The 19,564-nt window shown below is 43.1% G+C and overlaps 1 protein-coding gene across 1 annotated transcript in view; it reads left to right on the forward strand.

Moving 5' to 3' along the window:
• Window positions 1–19,564, forward strand: part of auts2a (activator of transcription and developmental regulator AUTS2 a) — a 309,809-nt gene that overhangs the window by 125,571 nt on the left and 164,674 nt on the right. Inside the window, 1 exon segment of the mRNA XM_053331373.1 lies at window positions 10,788–10,889. Within this exon segment, the coding sequence (XP_053187348.1) occupies window positions 10,788–10,889 (102 nt within the window).

Consider the following 19,564-nt stretch of genomic DNA (forward strand, 5'->3'; position numbering starts at 1 on the left):
TCCCCCTCTCAGCCTCGCCAGCATCGGTGCAGACACATAGCAATTCCTCATCACCACCACCACCACCACAACACCTCCACCCTCCCCTGTTCCCTCCCACCTTCCATATCTTCCTCTTTCGATCAGCGTTGAAAATTTTGCTCGCAAGCCCCGAGACAAAAAAAAAAGAAAAGAAATATTGTGGCAGTGGAAGCATTTAAGTTAGAGAGGCAGCTAGAGCTGTATTATTACTTAGGCCTCTGTCACTGGTGATGACCCGGGAGAGTGGAGAATATCGATCGCGTGTCACTCAAGGCATTCAGCAGATTGCATTGACATAGCTTGTCGGGCCTTTAATAGCAAGGTTAGCAGCCTTGGCTGGGGCCCAGGAGAAAACTCTAACTGTGCCCTATTTCATGGTGGCTTTTAACCATTCCCTGGGTCCAAGCAGTGGATTGATAACAGTAAGGAAGTAATTTTACTCTCATAATTGCCTTCCTGTGGTTGACATTTGTGGCCCTCAGCGCCTGTAAAAGAGCCTTTTCCAAGAACAGAAGAAAGAGGGCCAGCATTGTCTGGCTGCCTGTTTTTTTTTTTTTTTTTTTGTGACAGAAAATAGCTTCACACGAACAAATATGCGGTACACTAAACAAAACACAGTGAAGGAAAGGAGGAGGAAAAAAGGGAGGGGGGAAAAAAATCAAAAGGGGTGTACAAGTGTGATTTATGGGTTGAAGGAAGTCCATTACTCGCTAGAGGAAGCCCAGACCAAAACACAAACAGAGTAAGGGCATGGCTTGCAAAGAGGGTCACGGAGTAATTCTTTTACTCTGCCAAGATCGCTGATAGCTGCTGAAAACACTACTTGTCAGAGGAGGAAAACATCTGACAGGATTTCGATCTCACTGTAATTCTTAACATAAATAAGAGCGCTAAACCACCTAAATAGTCTCTCTTTTAAGCCAAGCGATGTGGAACTACGCTGAAATGTAACAGGTCCCCAGTGTGTTGTAATTTGCCTCACACACATGTGGGGAAGCTATTCCTACAAGCAGCCTAGTCATTGTTGGATGCGCTCAGGTCTTGCGTGACAGGTAGCTATTCTCAGAGTCGCATAGCCTGAAATCATTGACTTCTTTTAGTTCCACTGTAAAGCTGTGACATTGGATAAAGGAATCGGTTCATGTGTGTTTTTTTTCACGGAGAAGATGGCAATGTTCCATCATGTGTAAAACCATCATTAATTAAACTACTATGAGTATGCGCCCCAGTTACTGCTGCTGCACAGAGGCTTTTCAAGTAGTTTTACTTCCCAAACTTCTTCCAACTTTTTATGTGGCGTTGCTGAAATGTCTTTGAAAGACAATTTCATTCAGCAGACATTAAATGAAATTGTCTTTTTAGACGAAACTGCTGTGGGAAGATTTCTTATAATTGTGCAAAATCCTAAACACTTTTCGATGCCTTGAGTGTATTCTCTGATTCTTCTGTAGTAAACATAGCTCCATGCTCTTCCTACCAATTCACATCACCCAACAGAGTTTGGATGTGGCACCTAAGTTCAGTTAAGGTAGTTTGTTTAATTCCAAATTCAATTCAATTTCTCCCTCCCCAACTATAGCATCACTCAGATTAGTAAGGGTTGCTAATGTTGCTAACTTCCTTTGTATAAAACTTATAATGGAAGATGACAGACATGTAGTGTATGGTCCAGTACTAATTATGCAACTTAAGTGCATGCGGTCCCATTACGTTGTCATTTTTGGCCAGTTTGGTTGTTTTGATTGGAAGTTGGAGAGGAAATCCTCCTTCTCCAGCAGCAGCAGTGACCCTTCACTATCATGCTGGTGCAGTAATGACTGTGTGGTGAAGTACAGTACAAAGGAAACACAAACATGATGCTTTTAACAGGGCAGTGGTCTGCATTTGTAAATGTAAACAGGGAAGTATTTGAAATATTAATAAGATGCTCAAACATTAGCACTGAGGACAAAAGGTCAGCATCTCTACATTAACTTCCCATCTGCTTCCAATATTTAGCCTTTATTGCAGTATTACACAGCACACACCACCTTTGTATATTCTACTCTTCAAGGTCAGTTGTATCTACAGGATAAATCTGAGCACTGAGGGGAGAATTAATGTGCAGGAGATACTGTGGATATGTGCTGCCTTTCAAAATCTCAGCATAAGTGGCTTCTTCTGAAGATGGAATTCATAAATACAGCTTAAGTGGTGAAAAGGTAGCCAATTACACAGCCTGTAAAATGAATAGCGTTCTGATCATTGCACTGTTAAAGGAATTCAACTATTTTGTTTTGTAATTGAAAAAGACAAATTGTGAACGATTAATGGAAAACAAAGTGAAATCAGTCAAATTATTCCCAGATTGATGCAGTGTAATATAGCACATCGCTGTTGATCTCGTTTCATATTATCTCATCTCAGCAGTTTAGGTATCAGAATATTCCCTCTGTGCCATTTGTATGCTCGACTCATAACGACAATATTTGTAAGAGCACATGAAGGCAGCACAGGAACAGTGTGAGATCCTCAGCACATTATGGCCACATTCCAACTGCATCTTTACAGCCTGTCAGGTACACATCAGTGTGCATCCACTACTATAATGTTGATGAAGAAAATGCTGTCATCATCAGAGCTTAATGTCCCATGGTTCGTCAGAAAAGTATTATGTTTTTTTTTGCTTTACACGCAAGTTATTTCCTGTCTCTGAAGTCCTGATTATTTCAATTACAATCATGCTGTTTGGCCGTGGTTTTGTTGCCCTTGGCTTTTTTTGCTGTCTCCCATTACCAGTCTGTTAAAGCAGCCAGAGCAGATGTTTGCTAGCATACTCCTAACAACGCAGGCAAACTCGGGGGCCGCTATTAATACGTTACAGCACCGGAGCACCGTCTTGTTTTTACGACTCGATAACGACAGATGTGAATTTCAGGAAGGTGGCTAAATGAGAACATTTACAGCCGGGATTAGTGATAACAGCGCTGGCCTTGGGGCAGGCACCCGAGGGGTCAGCCAAATAGGAAACGTATATCCTGCCATCAGATTTTTACAGCCTCCTCTAACCCCCCCCCCCCCTCCGAATAGCAGTGCAGATATAGCCAAAAGCGGAAAGGTGAGACGCTATCGTTCTTGATGGTTTACAGCAGCAGGGTGTTTGATAGGCAGGGAGGCCTGGTCAGTAAACCGCTAAACCCACCTGCTAACCTGAGATCAGCTCATGACCTCCTGACTTTCACTTTAATGCCCATTCAGTTATCGGATACTGTAACGGAATGAGAGAGTCATATTCGCTGCTAAAGTGATTAATAACGAGCGAATGATGTAATGTTTCAGAGAATGAGCTGGCAGGATTTTATCTCATGTAATACTTAAATGTTAATTTATGTACATGAGTCAGTCAGTGTAGCCTGTGTGCTACAATTCACACCAATAGATGTAAAATACAATCCTAGACATTGTCATGTTGTGTCCAGAGTGGATGTAATGACTTTAAATCACATGTTTATCGAGTGGCCTTTTCTCTTCAGGGTTTGAGTGGAATGCCTTTTAATTAATCTCCATTAGCTTACATTAGTTTTTTTTTTCTTTTAGCTTTATTTACTGAATTATTTTCCAGCCAGTAGTTCTACAGCGCCTCAGGGTTTAATGAAATGGCACAGCTTTGACCTATTTAGGTTTTTTCTCTTAAATAGCCACCATCAGGGTACAATCGCTCTGCCAGTTTGCAAATGTTAGTGTCTTCATCCTCCATTTTAAAGGCTTTGGTTATCTCTTTTCCATCTTTGTTTTTTCCCTCTCTCTTTTTTTTATTTTATTTGAAGCAATGCATGTGACTGTGAACACTCTGCTGCTATTCCTGTAACATAAAAAAGAGCCCTCTTTCCCTAAACTAGAAGCGTTTGTCTATCATATTACCACCACACATGAGCCGCACACAAGGCTTGACCCAGTGTTAAGTGTCTGCGCTAAATTTCATTGCCTCCATCTACTGGAAGGCTTGCCAATATACTGGCAGTGAATTCCTGGAGGAAAATAAATGGCAATAAAAAAGAGAAATGATAGCCCCTGCAAGCTGATAGGAGAAGGCTTTTTCTCTGCTGTCTCTTTTTTTTTCTTTTTTTCTTTCCATCCCCCTCTTTATTGAGGCTGCCCAGCTCGGGGAGCTGTGATTTGGCACACTGACTGTGGCTTTAGTTGGAAGCGTCTCTGAAAGCCAATATTGAAGTAACGACTCAGCAGCACAGATTGAAGAGCTGGGGAATCATGTAATTAATTGCACGCAAATTTCTTTGATGAGTAGTTTTGTGGTAGTGAGTATTCAACTGGGCAGCAAGAAATCTTTTTGACCCCTCCTCCTCCTCCTAAGTCTCTCAATGCATTCTGGGAAGGACACTAGTAAGAGTATTCTCTCGGTCTGCTTTCTGTCCACAGTACATGGGGAATGTTAGAGCTCAGGGAATTGGAGGTGCGTAAAGTGGGCAGGAAGGTTATTTTACTGCCACGCTGGGCTACTATAACAAGATGTTCAGATATGATCTGAGAGAGTAGAGGTCTCCCGCTGCGCTTATATATCATCCCCCTCCCCTTCCCCTCCTCCTCTCACCACGCACTTTTTTTCCACCTGCTCAGTTCATTATTAAATCTGGGAATTGTCCCCATAACTCAATCCACCAGACTACAGCATTATATGACCATTTGTGAAAAGGGAGAAGGGTGATTGCGACGCGGGGCAGAGGATGGATGTTAAAAGCATATTGATTTGTCTGTAATGTCGTCATAGATCAGAGATTTATGGCAATATATAAATGCAGCCACAAGCCTCTAGTAGCCTCCAGCCTGCGGTGGAGGAAATGGAGTCCTTAGTATGACTGATGAGATCAAGACGGTGCAAACACGTTTACCCCCCTCCTTTTACTCCCCCCCCCCCCCCCAACGTCCCCTCCAAGCTTCCATTTCCCACTCCTCCTCTTCTCAGGATGCTCTCACCCTGCGGCTGCTGTGACTAGTCCTCAGTGGCTCCATATCTTCACTTTGGCTTCACATTCCAGCAGAGAGGCTAGAAAAGCCTTCTCTGTGGCCCGAGATTGGTCAGAGTAGGTGCATTGTGCCTCACTGATCTCTCCCCTGCTAGAAAAATGATGTCTGACAAGGTCACCGGAGATCAGCGCTGAACAATGATGCCAGAGGATTGAAAGGAAATTGAGCTTCTCCCTGGTTACATACCTAGGCACTAATAAACAGCGCTGCACTGCTTTACTGCTAGTGACATCTCAACCACAAGCTACCAGTAGGCTTTAGGATAAACATGCCAAGAATACACAGTGATGAAAAAAACATGCTTTAACCGCACAGATAAAAAGGGGTATTAAGGGGTTATTTTCACACTGTATGCCCGTGACCTCTTTGTCACACACAGAGCAAACAGTAAACAAATCTGGGCCAACAGGAGCTAAGTGCTGATGCTCAGTGACAGGCTGTGAGCAAGGGTGGCAGAGGGGCTTATGGGTGACGAGAGGGGCCGGGCGGGGCTGCTGTCTGCGGCGGTTACAGCAGCTGGGCCTCAGAGGCGAGCGCAGGGTCAGAGCCGGGCCACGCTGGTGGGGCTTGCCCACACAGCCACTGTCAGAAGGATGACGCAGGGCCCCTTGTCAGGCCCCCTTACAGGCCCCGACGAACACTCGCGGCCCCTCTCTTCACATAACAGTCTCGTCAGATAAAGCCAGCTGTGAGTTAAACAGGCCGCAGCAGTTTCCAACTGCTGTTGTCGAGCTGCCCAAGGTGGTTTTTACTAGACGGGGCTCACTGTGAGGCTGTGATGTAGAAGCTGGTCGGGACATAATTAGCAATGCTTAATGCGGTCTAATGTTTGCAATGGCGTCTCCTAAGGCTATACGAGAGTGCCTCTGTAAAGCCGACAGAAATTCTTCAAGTTGTTCATTTTAACTGCGGAGTCGTGAAGCTCCCCAGCACTTTAATAGTCTAGTTATATAGACCTCTGAAGGTAGGATAAAGGAGATATTCAAAGTGTAGTCAGTGGGAACCGAGGGGATTTGACAGTGCCGCAGGAAATAGACAATTTATTATCAGCAACACATCCTAGGTAGTGGATTATCTATAAAACTTTCATGGTTCTCCCTCAGTGGCAAGCAGCCATAAAACTTCCCAAATGAGGGACTTGTTAATTTACTTGTTAAAGCAAATTAAAAATTTATAAGCGCTTTTAGGTAAATGAGATCCTCTTTCATTGCTGCCCTAGTGGGATTCTCTCTGCCAGATCCTGAGAGGACAGGTTAGCTGTTCTCAAAGCCGCAGAAGAACAATAAAAGCCGTTAAATTGTTCCAGGTTTTATTACCGCCGAGCTCCGCAGCTGCTGTTGTGCGTAACTAAGGGAAACCAGGAGCTGATGGCTACAGAATCCCACCGAGGCCATTACAGAAAACTGAGCCCAGTTCCCCTCTCTGTTTTTTTCTTACTGTTTGTGGGATGAGGGATGTCGGGGTGGGGGTGGGGGGTTGTGTATGGCTCTGTTTAAAAAGGCCTTTGTGGTTAGAACTGTTAGCAGGCCTACTTTTGTGCTTGATTGCATTGAGTCTGTAGTGCAGCCCTTGAGAATAGGTCAATACACTTGTAAAATTCCACTATGGCAATGGTGAGCACTTTTCAGTAAGTGAGAAAATAATTGACTCCACATGTTCAAGACAATGTTGTAATAGCTGTTTTAGCGTACTTTCCAGGGGAACACTGTTAGATGAGATATTTCATCATTTTTTTCCTGCAGTCTGATCTGGAATGTAGCGCACACGCTCTGACTCGTGTTTGAGTGACTAAATAACACTATTACCCCTACACTGCCTCGAACAACAACACTGAAATGAAAACATTCCACATTGATTTCTTTTTTTTTAATATTTGAAATGAAATCTTTTGAATTGTAAAGACAGGGATCTTGTGCTTTGCTAGACATCTTAAGGTAAGTATTCATGAAGCTTACATGACATTCAGCAGCACCTTTTGGTATTTCTATATGGCAGCTGCAATAATGACACTGTGTGTGGTTAGTTGTAGAAAGATGTTTCTTTCTTTCAGTCTGACCTTCAGTACACGTGTTGAAAAGCGAGGTTCTTCTGCTATTCTTGATGTTCACTGCATTTGGACTAAGTGAAACTGAAGAGTGTAGAGGGTTAGAGTGAATATAGGTTCTATGGGAACTTTGCTTTGGTCGAGGCCAGTCGAGAAATGTTAATGGAAATCCATGTCATGGTACACCTTTGAAGAGGGAGTCACTGACAGCTCATTTGACTTTATATTGTCTATTAAAAATAGGCTGAACATTCTTCTTTGACCACATGCAGATTGAGGCTGTTGGGATTTATTATTTTCAGATAATAAGGTTGCTTTGAGTGCATCAGACCATTGAGAAAATACTGGTCTTTTACCAGTTTGTGTTGGATTTGCATCCACGGAAAGTCTGTCAAGACATTTTAAATAACTAAAACTAATAGGAAATTATTGACGAGTCAATTAAATGATTTTAAAAAATAGCAAAAATATATTGCGTAGTGGTGTTTTCTTTCCTCAGACAAAAGCTGCCATGAGGAATGAGCTATTTCCCAAAACCTAGCTCTTATTAGACCAACAGCATATTTCTGAATTCCAAATGTCATATTTCCTGGAAAAGCTACAAGACTAACTTATGACAAAACAGAACATCTGCTTCAAATTGTTCCATTTTCTCATAAATAAATGGACCAAGCACAACAAAGTGAATTTGCTGCATGTCCTCACATATGACTTGAGATATTGACACATTATAATAATTCTTTATGGGACATCTAAATAAAGTGTGACAGTAAGCATTAGAATTGTTGCTAGGAACTTGAGTAGAAACATTTTAATGTCCTTTGAAGGAATGATTTATAAGAAACGTTTAATGATTTCTCATACTTGTGGGCTCAACTGTACATTCTGAGGTTTCGGCCGCTCTCTTCCAAAGCATCATGCTGGCTGCTGATTGAAAACAGTTGCTCATTCTCTACTTCAATAAATTCTGACTGGTAAGAAAGACATGGGAAAAAAAAGAAAAACTTTATCCCCTAACACAGAACAGATTGCAGGAAAACAAGACCGCACTGTGTGGAAATTAATGGCAGATGCACTTACTAGTAGTTTAAATGTTTCATTAGATGTTAATGTCTCGCTGTGTCTTTAATTGTTGTGAAATGAGCCTCTGGAATATTAAAACCATCTGTTTATCTTCCTGCAGGGCTGGTCCTTAGCCAGACTGTGCAGATACAGTAAGGTCATTAAACAAATGCATCCGTATGCCTCAAACCTGCGTCATAATTAATGTCTTTATGTTATTGCATCAGCACAGCGCAGCAGTCTGGGGGCATGTGTGCGCACACAGGCACACGTCTCGCCTCAGATCCTAGAAGTGCAGGGGTGTTCATTACAGGAGGCAAAAACTGGAGCTAAGTTTAAAAGGCTGTAAAATATCTAAAATGACTGGCACGCTGTAACAAGTGGGAGTGATCCGATCAGCTCCGTTATAGCAGAGGTCACAGAGACGGCCCCCCAACCCCCCCGACTCCTACACACACAGGCTTCTCATTTAGATTTATCATCAGACAGCAGGTCATTAAATTTCATCTTCACTTTTTTTTGATGGCGCTGACCACCAGCATTCCCTCCATTTGCTTAAGACATCCATTAATCACACCATAAAAAGAAATGAATCCATCATCCAACCTCAGAAAGGGGAGAGTGGATAAAAAAAGAAAAAACACAATTCTCTGAAGTAATTTAAAGGAGCTCACGGGGAAATTAAAGGGAACAAGCTGAGGGATACGTTTTCAAATAGCTGTGTAATCAGGTCCCGAGCTATGTAATAGCCCTGAAAGATGAGCCGCTCTTTATTGGAATGTCTTTATTAGACATGTTCTTCAGACATTACACACAGTTAAATTTGTGCAAGATTTCTGATTTCATGGAGTACTTTCCCACTGATAAGCCAGGATACAGACGGTACGATTTATGCCGTTTTCACCCCTGCAGAGTCACTTTGATAGCATATTGATTAATAAAAGACAAATCTCTATATCTCCTCCCTACACTTTCCTGATTATATTCTTGATAAGCTTCCCATATGAGTTTTCTTCTGGGCTGCTGATATTTGATACAGGAGTCAGCAGCAGCTTTCAGGAAGGTCTGTGTATTTTTATTTATTTTCGTATGTGTGTGTGCACATTCATAAATGTATGAGTATACCGGCGTGTGCTGCCTAGTGTTGTCAGCAGGGACACCGGCTGGTTAATAAATATTATAGGTCAACATGTTTTGATGAAGGAGCCGCAGACCGAGGCGTAAACAGTGTCCCTCGCCCCTTTCTTCAAGGATCAGTTCACGGGCCAGGGTGGATGAGATATTATTCCCCTTTTTTTCCTTTCTGAAAATATGAAAACTCCCCTCAGACAAACTGGCATTTACAAGAAAAAAGAGGAAGAAAATGTGTCCTGGTTTTTGTGGGAATAAGAATGTGTTGGTAGTAATTAGTGCTATCACAGGGCATTGACGCGCATGTGCGTGCGTGTGTGTGTGCACGTGCCACTTTTGGGGTCTTGTGTATTCTCTTCGGTTTTGTCTCAGAGCTGTCTAACCCCCCCCCCCCCCCCACACACACACACACACACATTGAGACACATGCACACACACATACACACAGAGTCAAACAGGCCCATCAGGCATTCCCAGTGCTCAGACTCTGTTATCACGTTCAGCACTCCGGCGAATCCACCCGCCTTCCACCCATCATGCAATCCTCCCAAGGAATAGGATTCCTTTCACACCGCTAATGGCTTCAGAAAAGGGAACATTTTCATTTTAATTATCCGCTCAACTCAAGGGTTCTTTTGGTATTCCCCCACCTTGTGCCCTTTCATCGCACTAAACGATGGCCGCTACCTGAAAGGAGAATTCTAAAAAAGAGAAGGAAAAAAAAAAAAACATACTGTAGCTCTGTCCCTTCCCTCCAGAGCCTGAGAGGGAGGAGAACAGAACAGAAGAGTGCCATCATCTTCTACTCCAAGTCCCTTTGTGTGCAGCACCGCACTCTGCTTTTCCTATTAGGTGGCAGAGCAGCCGTTTACTGCACTGTCCCATAAAGACAGCTTTTTATGTGCTTTGAAATGAAACCTGCAGCGTTTGTCTGGTCTGGAAGGAGCAGCATGGGAGCTTCAGAGGACATCAATCGCAGAATTGGACCTCCTTTCCACTCGGCTCGACGCTCCCAAGAGTCTTTTATTGTTCTCCAGATTTTGAAGGGCCTCAGATGCTCGCAGATTGGCGCGTCCTCCTCTTTATTCTTGTCACTTTGCTGCATCTGAGTGTCTAGAGGATGACACTTGCTGAGCTCCTGCTGCCTCAGCATGTGGTGTCTGCTTGGAAAGGATAGTGGCTCCATTTGAAGGTTCCGGAGGGGTCTTTGTCCCCCGTTCTCTATTTCGTGGGCTGAGAGGAGTTTCATACTGCGAGATCAGATGGCGTCTTTCATTGGCAAGCGAAGTGATGGCTGCTGAATAGGCTCCGAAAACATGACAGATTTACAGAGACAGCGCCGCGGCCCCTGCCAGTTCTCACATATTCATGAAACCCATTTCTGTGGGATACCTTCCCTCGCCAGTATTATCCATGTATAGCTCTAAACTGCACTGTTAACAGTTCTGCTTCATGCTGTTAACTCACGGTCTCCTTGTGTGTTTCGTTTGTGTGTGTTTTTTTGCAGCTGAAGCCAGGGCAGAACAACTGTAAGGACAGTGACAGCGAGAGTGTAAGCGGAGAGTCCAAGCCTTCCATCAGGAGCAGCTCCAGAGACAGACTGACAGATGTGAGTACATAAACAAACAAGCTCACCGCCTGATGATAACTCACTACTACAGTGGTAGTTTGAGCTTCTATCATGGCTGGTGTTTCATCTACCTGCCAAGAAGTTATGGTGGGTCTTACAAGTAAATATTTGTTTATGTAGTGTAAATATAGACATGAATCTTACTAACAACTTATTCCTACTATTAACAACTTATATTAAGATATTGATCAAGACATCAAGGTTTCGGCTCCTCCAAAACAATGTTGAATGATGTTTTAATATATTAAGAATGATCAATAAATCATTTGATTTAAAAGGCATATGGAATATTTAACTCAAAGGAAACATAGTGTACTAATTTATAAGAAAATGAACGTGTTAGATTTTCTCATCGGTTGCATTGCTTGTGCTACAATCTTTATGTGCAAGAACTGTTGCACGAGGACAAGGTAATGCAACTTCAAATCAGCCTACCTGCTCAATCATTACATGTAGTTTACTTTACCTCACCGGGATAATCCACTCAGTAATGAAGGCAGCTTTCCAGGGACTCCTAACAATGAAGTAATAAGACAATTACAACAGTCTGATGATCAAGTGTTTTATATCATGATACCCAGAGAAGTAAATTGTGCATCCTTTCAGCTCAAATTCAACTACAGTTTCATAATTTAAGAGTTATTATGTGTATGTGTGTGTGTGTGTGTGTGCAACGCGGACGAAAGGTAAGTTAATAATGTGATATATTCAATTTCTTCAGGATTTCTTTTGGTCGTGGACCAATAAAATTTAGCCTCAGCGGAGCACTTTGTGGTAAATCTTAAATGTTCTAAGTGCACCCTTGAGATACTTCACATGAAGAGCACTGTTTGCACCCTGCATAGACAAACACTCACACACACACACATACAGACACACACTCTTTCTCTGAGGTTCTGTCTGACTGATACAAAGAAGACACTACGTACCCAGGTCCTCGTTCCTCGCGGAGAAGCTGAAGGCGAGCATTAACTGAAAGACGAAAGAAAGAGAGCAGCTACGTGTCCCTTTGCCCTGTGACATATTCCAAGATGCAAAGGGAGCAGACTCGAGGGACCTCGCTGCCACACACTCACCCCTGCTTCTTTGATTTGTGTGGAGAATCTACAGCGAAGCGATCAGATATCTGGCCATAATTAAAGCTGTCAGTTGGGAGGCGAGCGAGTCTTTGAGAAAGACATGGCCGAACAACTGAAGCAAAACTGATTCTGCGTGTAGCTTTACGATGCTTGACTGGGCATGAAATGAAATAAGTAATTTGATGTTGACAACAGAAATTGAAATGATACTTGCTGATTTCTGTCAGACTGCACTGTGGTGGTTCTGCTGCAGTAAACCAGGATAAGTTTTGTGTAACAATGGCTTGAAAACTGAACTTATGGATGACTAATACAGCTAACTGAGACCGTCATACACTAGTCAATATATTATATGCGGTTAGCTAAATCAGTCAGTCAGTCAATCTTTATTTATATAGTGCCAAATCACAGCAAAAGTAATCTTAAGGCAAGTACAAGCTAAATACAAGCTACATACAATACAATATGATACAATGAGTTTGAATGTAAATCTAGGAAAGGGCTTTGAATGAGCTTTTTGTTATCATGTTTGGTTTTTAAAAAACTTTGTAGAATGATGGATGTTATTGTTTCATATCAGAATTTCCAAATTATATTGATTTACCTCGAGGATGTTAGAACTATATTCATGCCACTCTCATTCAGTTGCTACATTGAACCTGATATAAGCTGTTGTCTTAAAGGAACAAGCATGAATCCATAAAACAATACTGAGCATCACTGTTCACTATGTCTTGTAGGGCCTCTGCTCCATGTCATTTCTTTAAGCACTGTTTGGAATTTCATGATTTCTTTGCCCGAATTGGCGGAAGTATGATCCAACTTGGTCTCATTAGCAAATCATTTCCCTCCATTTAGATTACAGCACTGTGATGATGTCTACTTTGGCCCATTACACACTAATGGAGCATAGTTTCATCCCTGTCCTTATTACTCAGTCACTTCCATATGCCTATAAGAACACTATTACTGATGCTTCACATTCAGTTTGCTCTTAAATGTTGTCTGTGAAATCATCACCGGCCAATGAGTTAAGTTTAAGGGATTTTACTGGAATATTGTTGTAAATTCCAAATTATATCCCCGATTCATTTTTGAAAATGTCAGGTTTTCTCGAGCAGAAACTGTCTACTTTCCCCCACTCCAGACTTGTTCTCAGGAAGCATCAGTCACCTTCTCTATAATCACTTCCACCTGAGCTGGAATTTCAGCCTAACAGTACACTCTGGAGGATAGAGGGAGGCGCAACCCTGGTTCCCCCCACTTCGTCTGGTCAAGACACCCCACAGGAGACTGAGCATGTCTTCAGAAGAGCTGCTGAAAGCTGGGCAGCATGAAGACACACTTTTAGACCCCCATGTCACTTTAGATGGTCACAATGTATGAGGCTTCATCTCCGGTCCCCACTGAGTTCCGAACAACTCCCCTCCAGCTACGCTGTAAAAACCTACTTCACACATCGCAAGAGGTGCAAGTCAGTGCTTTTGTAGCACAGCTCTGTTCCCCAGACAGAAAGGGAGGAGGCGAAAGTGGGAAGGAGTCTTGTGGGATGTGTTAATTTTTACATACAATACAGTTTGAAGTAGGGCAGCATCTAACAATCATTTTGTCATTATACTGATCAGTTGTTTGGTCCATAAAATGCCAGAAAATGGTCAAAGTGACACCTTTAAATGTCACGTATTGTCCATAACAGCCCACAACCCAAATATATTCAGTTTACTGTTATAGAAAACCAGAAAATATTCAAAAATATAATTTGAGAATCAGATCATTTGGATATTTAGAAATAAAAATGTAGGTATAGTGAAATACCTCATAGTGAAATGGTATTAAATGGTTACATTTGAAGGGAGATATGTGTCAGTTCATTTATAGAACCCTATTGAAATGTTTAACAACTTTGTTTGGAAGACAGCACAATGCAGCTGGACTGCTCGTGTGGTTCAGCTGCACCGAGATGCTCCCTCACAGTGCAAAAACAAAGAGAAAGCATCTAAGTCACTCGTTAGTACCAGGGAGCAGTGTGAGACGGGAGCTAGCTTTGACCCGAGCTGTTCATTAGACCAACAGTTCGCTAATGGTATTTGCTGTAGAACTCCCTTCCCCTCATGGAGCGACTACGCTCCAATGAAGCAGATGAACTGAGTTTGCCGACCTGGCACTGGCTGGTAGGGAGATGGAGGCCAGAGGAGGTCAGGCTTGGCAGCCTCCTCTCTCTCCAACTCTCCTTCCCTCCTCACTCCGTCCTGCCAGCTCATTAAGGCCTACAAATGGCACATCAGCTTGGCTGTGTTTGCCTCAACCCCAAACCCCAGCTAAATTGGCAGGCTTAGCCGCATTTGCTCTGAAGCGCTGGGTTCCCTTTTGGGTTTGTTTGAAGCCACATGGCAGCCACCCCCCCCCACATCCCCCACATCCCCCACCACACCCCACCCCTTCGGTCTGGGTGGCAGGCATTCAGGCAGGCAGCAGTCCTGAGCAGAGGGAGTCTGCTGGATCAGGGAGGGCAGGGAGCTTGGGATGAATCACTCCCGTTTAGTCTCTGCGGCAAGGGGTGAAATGCCATCATTACCCGGCTGCCTATCAAATAAATTGGCAATTACGGGCCTGGGATTGCGAGTAAACAGCATGTTACTCCTTTTTTTCCACCCAAGGCTCTTGATGAGAGGCGGGTGCAATAGAGAGAAGCTCCGGAGTGCTGGGTCAGAGCCCGCCAGTCAGCGTTAGGCAGCCTGATGAGAGGCACATGAGGCAGACTATAATGAATGCACCCCTATATTTCAGTGGCCATTTTTAGTCAGCCACAGCTTCCTGTTGTATCTCACTGTAGCTCTTCTACTGCTGGTCAAATCCAAACAGATGCTTTGTATAGGATATGTTGTGGGATAACTTGCTGTAACATGGGATAATGAATAGCATGTTGGCCTGGTTAGACAGGATAACAGTGTTACTGTATTAACTGTATTATTTCTTTGGTGCAGCTCCAGACAGTTTTGCATGCTGGTTTTTCCAACTGAAATGAAAATGTGAAAATTGTGGGTTCCTGAAATCCATACTCGTGTGTCCTGGCTCCTCTCACACGAGAAGGTTTTCTTGCGGTGAGGTCTTTGAAAGTTGTTTTGTAATGAAACATCTGGAAGTGATATTGTTAAAAGTCAAGCACATCGTCTTCCCATGCTTTTGAAGCGGTTTCAGCCCAAACACAGCAAAAGTCTCTCTTACGGCTAGTAAAACTGAACTCCGTTATTACTGGCTTTCCGTTGAAAACATGACAGCCTAGTCAGAATCCATGTGTGCATGTGGTAAAACCATTTCAAATACTCAAATTACAGCTTTTGGAAACTGATTTATGTCATAAAGTATATTTGTTGTTGTAAAGATCACTATTATGATTAAATTTGCTTGAGCATACAAAGACTGCACATAATGTTTTTACTTGACCTGGCAGTACAAACTTTTCCGCACGCTTCTTCTCCGAACTGAATCTCGCCGTCCAAGAGAACTGCTTATGTAATGTGACCAGAGCTGGTCTGCATTACACTATGCCCATCCCACCTCCTCAGTACATTCTCCAATTATTTCCTGACACTCTGATGTAAATGAGGTCGCAGTCCCCCTACATGTCCAGATATGCTGGCCAATTTGCTCCGACACAGAACTCGTAATTGCTTGCATCAATTATCCGTCTCTTTCTCTCACTGCCTCTCAATAATTTGAAATGTTTCCTATTAGAGACAAGCATTTAGATATGGAAGTAGGAATGTTGTACCTATAATTAGCTCATTATCATGGGATCGTACTCTCTGCTGAGGCCCCTGTGTGTGTGTGTGTGTGTGTGTGTGTGTGTGTGTGTGTGTGTGTGTGTGTGTGTGTGGTGACGGTGTGAAATGAGCAGCAGATACAGTGCAGGGATTACTTGACAGTCTTTTTGACTGTTTAATGGCTTTTCAGTAGTAATGAAATACACACACACACACACACATATATATATCCGCTTAAAGCATATTTGACAGCTTTATATATTATACTTTGAACAATGAAGAGAAGTCCTGAGATATCAATTTCAGGTAAATGTTTTTTTTACCACTGAAATCTCAAGATTATCCACTTCTGTGATCAAATGTGAAATGATTTAAAGCACAAGGTTTTGACAGGGATGACTCACTCTTTGATTCATGCCATCTGGGATTCCAACTAATTCAAAAGAAACACCTGGAACACGTACAGTGTTGGCTTTTTTTTTTTTTTTTTAACATTTCCTCCACTGGCTTCCTAACTAGCTCTCAAATCCTGTGAGTTAGTGAAGAGATCATGTCCACAATGAAAGCTTTCCCAGCTTATTTTTCTCATTCATTATGCCATTTTCCTGCACTGCCAGCTCGCCAGAGGACCCAGGCACAAGATCACACGAATTGCCTCCACCTTTGACTCTAAATCAACCTGATGAATAGGCTGTCTTCCAGGAAGTAGCCAGACATGCTTATTACCACCTCTGGCATACCAGATGAAGCCCCCCTTTTTCTCTCTCCTCTCCCTCGCTTTTATTTCTCTTTCCCATTTTCACTCTCATCGCCTGCAGTCCAGTTGACAGGAACAGATTGTGACACTTTGTGACATGGCAGTTGGGCAAAATTATGCTGCGCCTCCATCACCCTGCCAGTACACCAACAGCCGAGTGTCCGTCAGGGGCCTGTGAGAGGGTCCCGCCGGATGGCTTGTCTCTACAAGTGCTGGGGGCACGCCTGCCTCCCTGCCTACATTCACAAGTGTTTAACTCAGACTCGCCTGCATCTAATCTCCAGAAATATAATTAGAATGAGAGAAGCGCAGTGTGATTGTGTGCAGTGACCTCTGAGGAGCCCTCGGGTTGAGAATAGATGGCTCTAGTTTATCTCTGCTAATTATTTGCCACACCTAGAGGCCATGAACACAAAATAAAATATGAGGAATCTGAGGAACATTGTGACCTTTCGCTGTAGTTTTGTTACGGCATACCCAGTAAAATAAGGCTCTTTTAATTGTGGAAATGGATATAGAGCGAGGTCGGTGTGGTAAATACTGTACGGAGCTGATGCTGACTGAATGCAATCCCTCATTGCTGGGGATGATAAATCTATTCTCATGGAAGATTAATGGACTGGAGAAGTGGTGTTGAATGTCATTGTTGAAGGTTGAAAGTATTGAGCGCCTGAATCCTATCCATATGTTTTCAGGAATGACATAAATAGGCTCAGCCGGAATCCATTTTGACTTATCAAGCTTAAACCAGTGCCAGAGCCACGCGATACTTGCCAAGTATTCAGGCTCTGAGGCTTCCAATAACAAATCCTATTCCACATAATTTCCACTGAAATTGGCCATGGCCACGCACTGCCACCCTGTTTCTGCCTTAACCGTGCACCCCGCAGCTCTTGGCTACGTATTACTTCCGCATTCCCCGTAACCCGACCCTGTAGCCCCAATTTTTGATGTCATACCAGGCTCTGGTGAGGGAGTCTCTCCTCTCTTTGTTCCAGCCTTTTCAGCATGGAGGCTGTTCCGGTGGGGTAAGTTGAATAAGTGGAGCCCGGAGGAATCTCTACAAAGGTCTCACTCTGATTGGATGCATGCAGAGCCCAAGGAGAGAGCGCCGGTTGCCATAGCAATGAGAGCAATGTGGGAACTGGCTGCATGAAGGAGAAAGGGGAAGTGGTGCTTTCTTTTGTGATAGGAGGTCTTCATCGACTGACATTCCTCTTTATGAATACACACCGGCCAACACGCATGTAAACAGGAACACGCACAGGCACACAAACGGTATTACACGCACCTTTTTACCCCCCAAGGAGAAGCCATGCTAGAGTGCATACTTCAATCACAATGGCCTGGTAGGGGTGTACTCAGACCCAAGCTGGGAGCCAGAGAAAACACAATCAGGCACACCAGGAGTCCAGAACCATCTCCCCCTCATAAACATGATTACTGGCCATTCACTGCTACATATCGCTTACCTCTCCTGAGCCAACAAATCATCCTTACCCTTTCCTCTGGCTCATCACAGCCACTGTAAACAAAGAAATGGTGAAAATATCCGTCTGCCTTTCTGTCTTTTTGTTGTTGTTGTTTGAATCCGTGTCTGACTTCCAGCTGATTTACTTAAATTCTTTAACTCATAATATTCAGGCCACATGACTATCCAAAGGGTGCAATGCAAGCATCTCTAAGGAGCATGTGTTTGTGTTTGTGTGTGTTTAATACAGTATATATGAATCCCTGGTGTGTGTGTATGTTTGTATCAGGGAGTTTAGCTTCAGGTTATATGAGCTGTGTGGGAGGTTTCGAGTTTTGTGGGTGTGTGTTGAGTCTTGTTGGGTCTGCTTGAGGGGCACAGGGGACTGACAATGCTGCATGGGGGTTACACAGGATGGCCTGCTGGTTCATGTCCAATCGGTCATGTCTATAGGTCAAACACAGCGGTTGAATATACGTCTTCGCTCATGTATGTGATTATGCAGTTCTCAAGGTTCAAATGGAAATGAAATCATGAGGTATCTAGAGAATTCCAGTCCTGCTGCTCTCCATAAATATCCCCATGTATAATGCAGCAATGAGTCACTTTTCATCACATACACTTTAAGTGACATCTCAGTTTACTTTCCACAAGCGCCACAAAAATTATAATCTCCAATTTGCAGTTTGTGTATATAAACAAATAATTATTATATGACTGTAGATCTGTGCTGCAAATAGATTATCCCATTACACCATGGTGCTGTGGTCTCCATGAGACCATTTCTACCAGGACAACATGACATAATCCTAGTTTTCAAAAATACACTGGAATGTGATAGTACTGTGCACTGCAGTGTAGTATCAATAGCTTTCCTTGTTTGTGTTACAATATTTGGCATATGCTATGTTTGCATCTGATGTTTGTCGTTGAACAGCTTGCAAGGACAATGGTTTAGGTATATACTATCTCTGACAACAAAACTTCCAATAACACAACATCTGGCAGATGCTAAACCTCATAAAACCCAATTCATACTTTCTGTGAGTGGACAGCTGTGGACTTGCACTTGGGCCGCGGACGTACACACACGGTTCCATATATACTTTTTGGAGGCCTGCGGACACAGACGCGTTCCACATCTGCACACTAATAAACAGGGCTGCAGCACAATTACGTTCCAGAGATGTAAAATTCAGTCTGTGAGCATTACAAACTGCTGTTCAGTGATTTTCTGACCAGCCTTTAAACGTAATAATGTGTTTCTCCAACTGGACTTGCTGGATCTTGTTTCATTGTCTCACCATCAACACGCCCACATTCAACACAGCCTCTTGTATTGTTGTACCCAAGACTGTTTTCAGTCTGAATGCAGCTGAGGAGTTCCTATATGTTGCCGAACAACAAGAAAAAGTCGCAGAAAAAAGGAAAGTGATAGCTGGATAGGATGAGACAGGTGTCCTGTTCGCTTTTCACGTTTGCAGTTGGTGTTCTTGGTATGAATACAGTCTGCGTGGTCACAAATTTCATGTTCCACACAGACGTCTGCAGAGAGTTCATGTGGACCTGGATTTGGTGAAACA

Source organism: Scomber japonicus, chromosome 13 (genome assembly GCF_027409825.1).
Source record: "Scomber japonicus isolate fScoJap1 chromosome 13, fScoJap1.pri, whole genome shotgun sequence".
Taxonomy (NCBI): domain Eukaryota; kingdom Metazoa; phylum Chordata; class Actinopteri; order Scombriformes; family Scombridae; genus Scomber; species Scomber japonicus.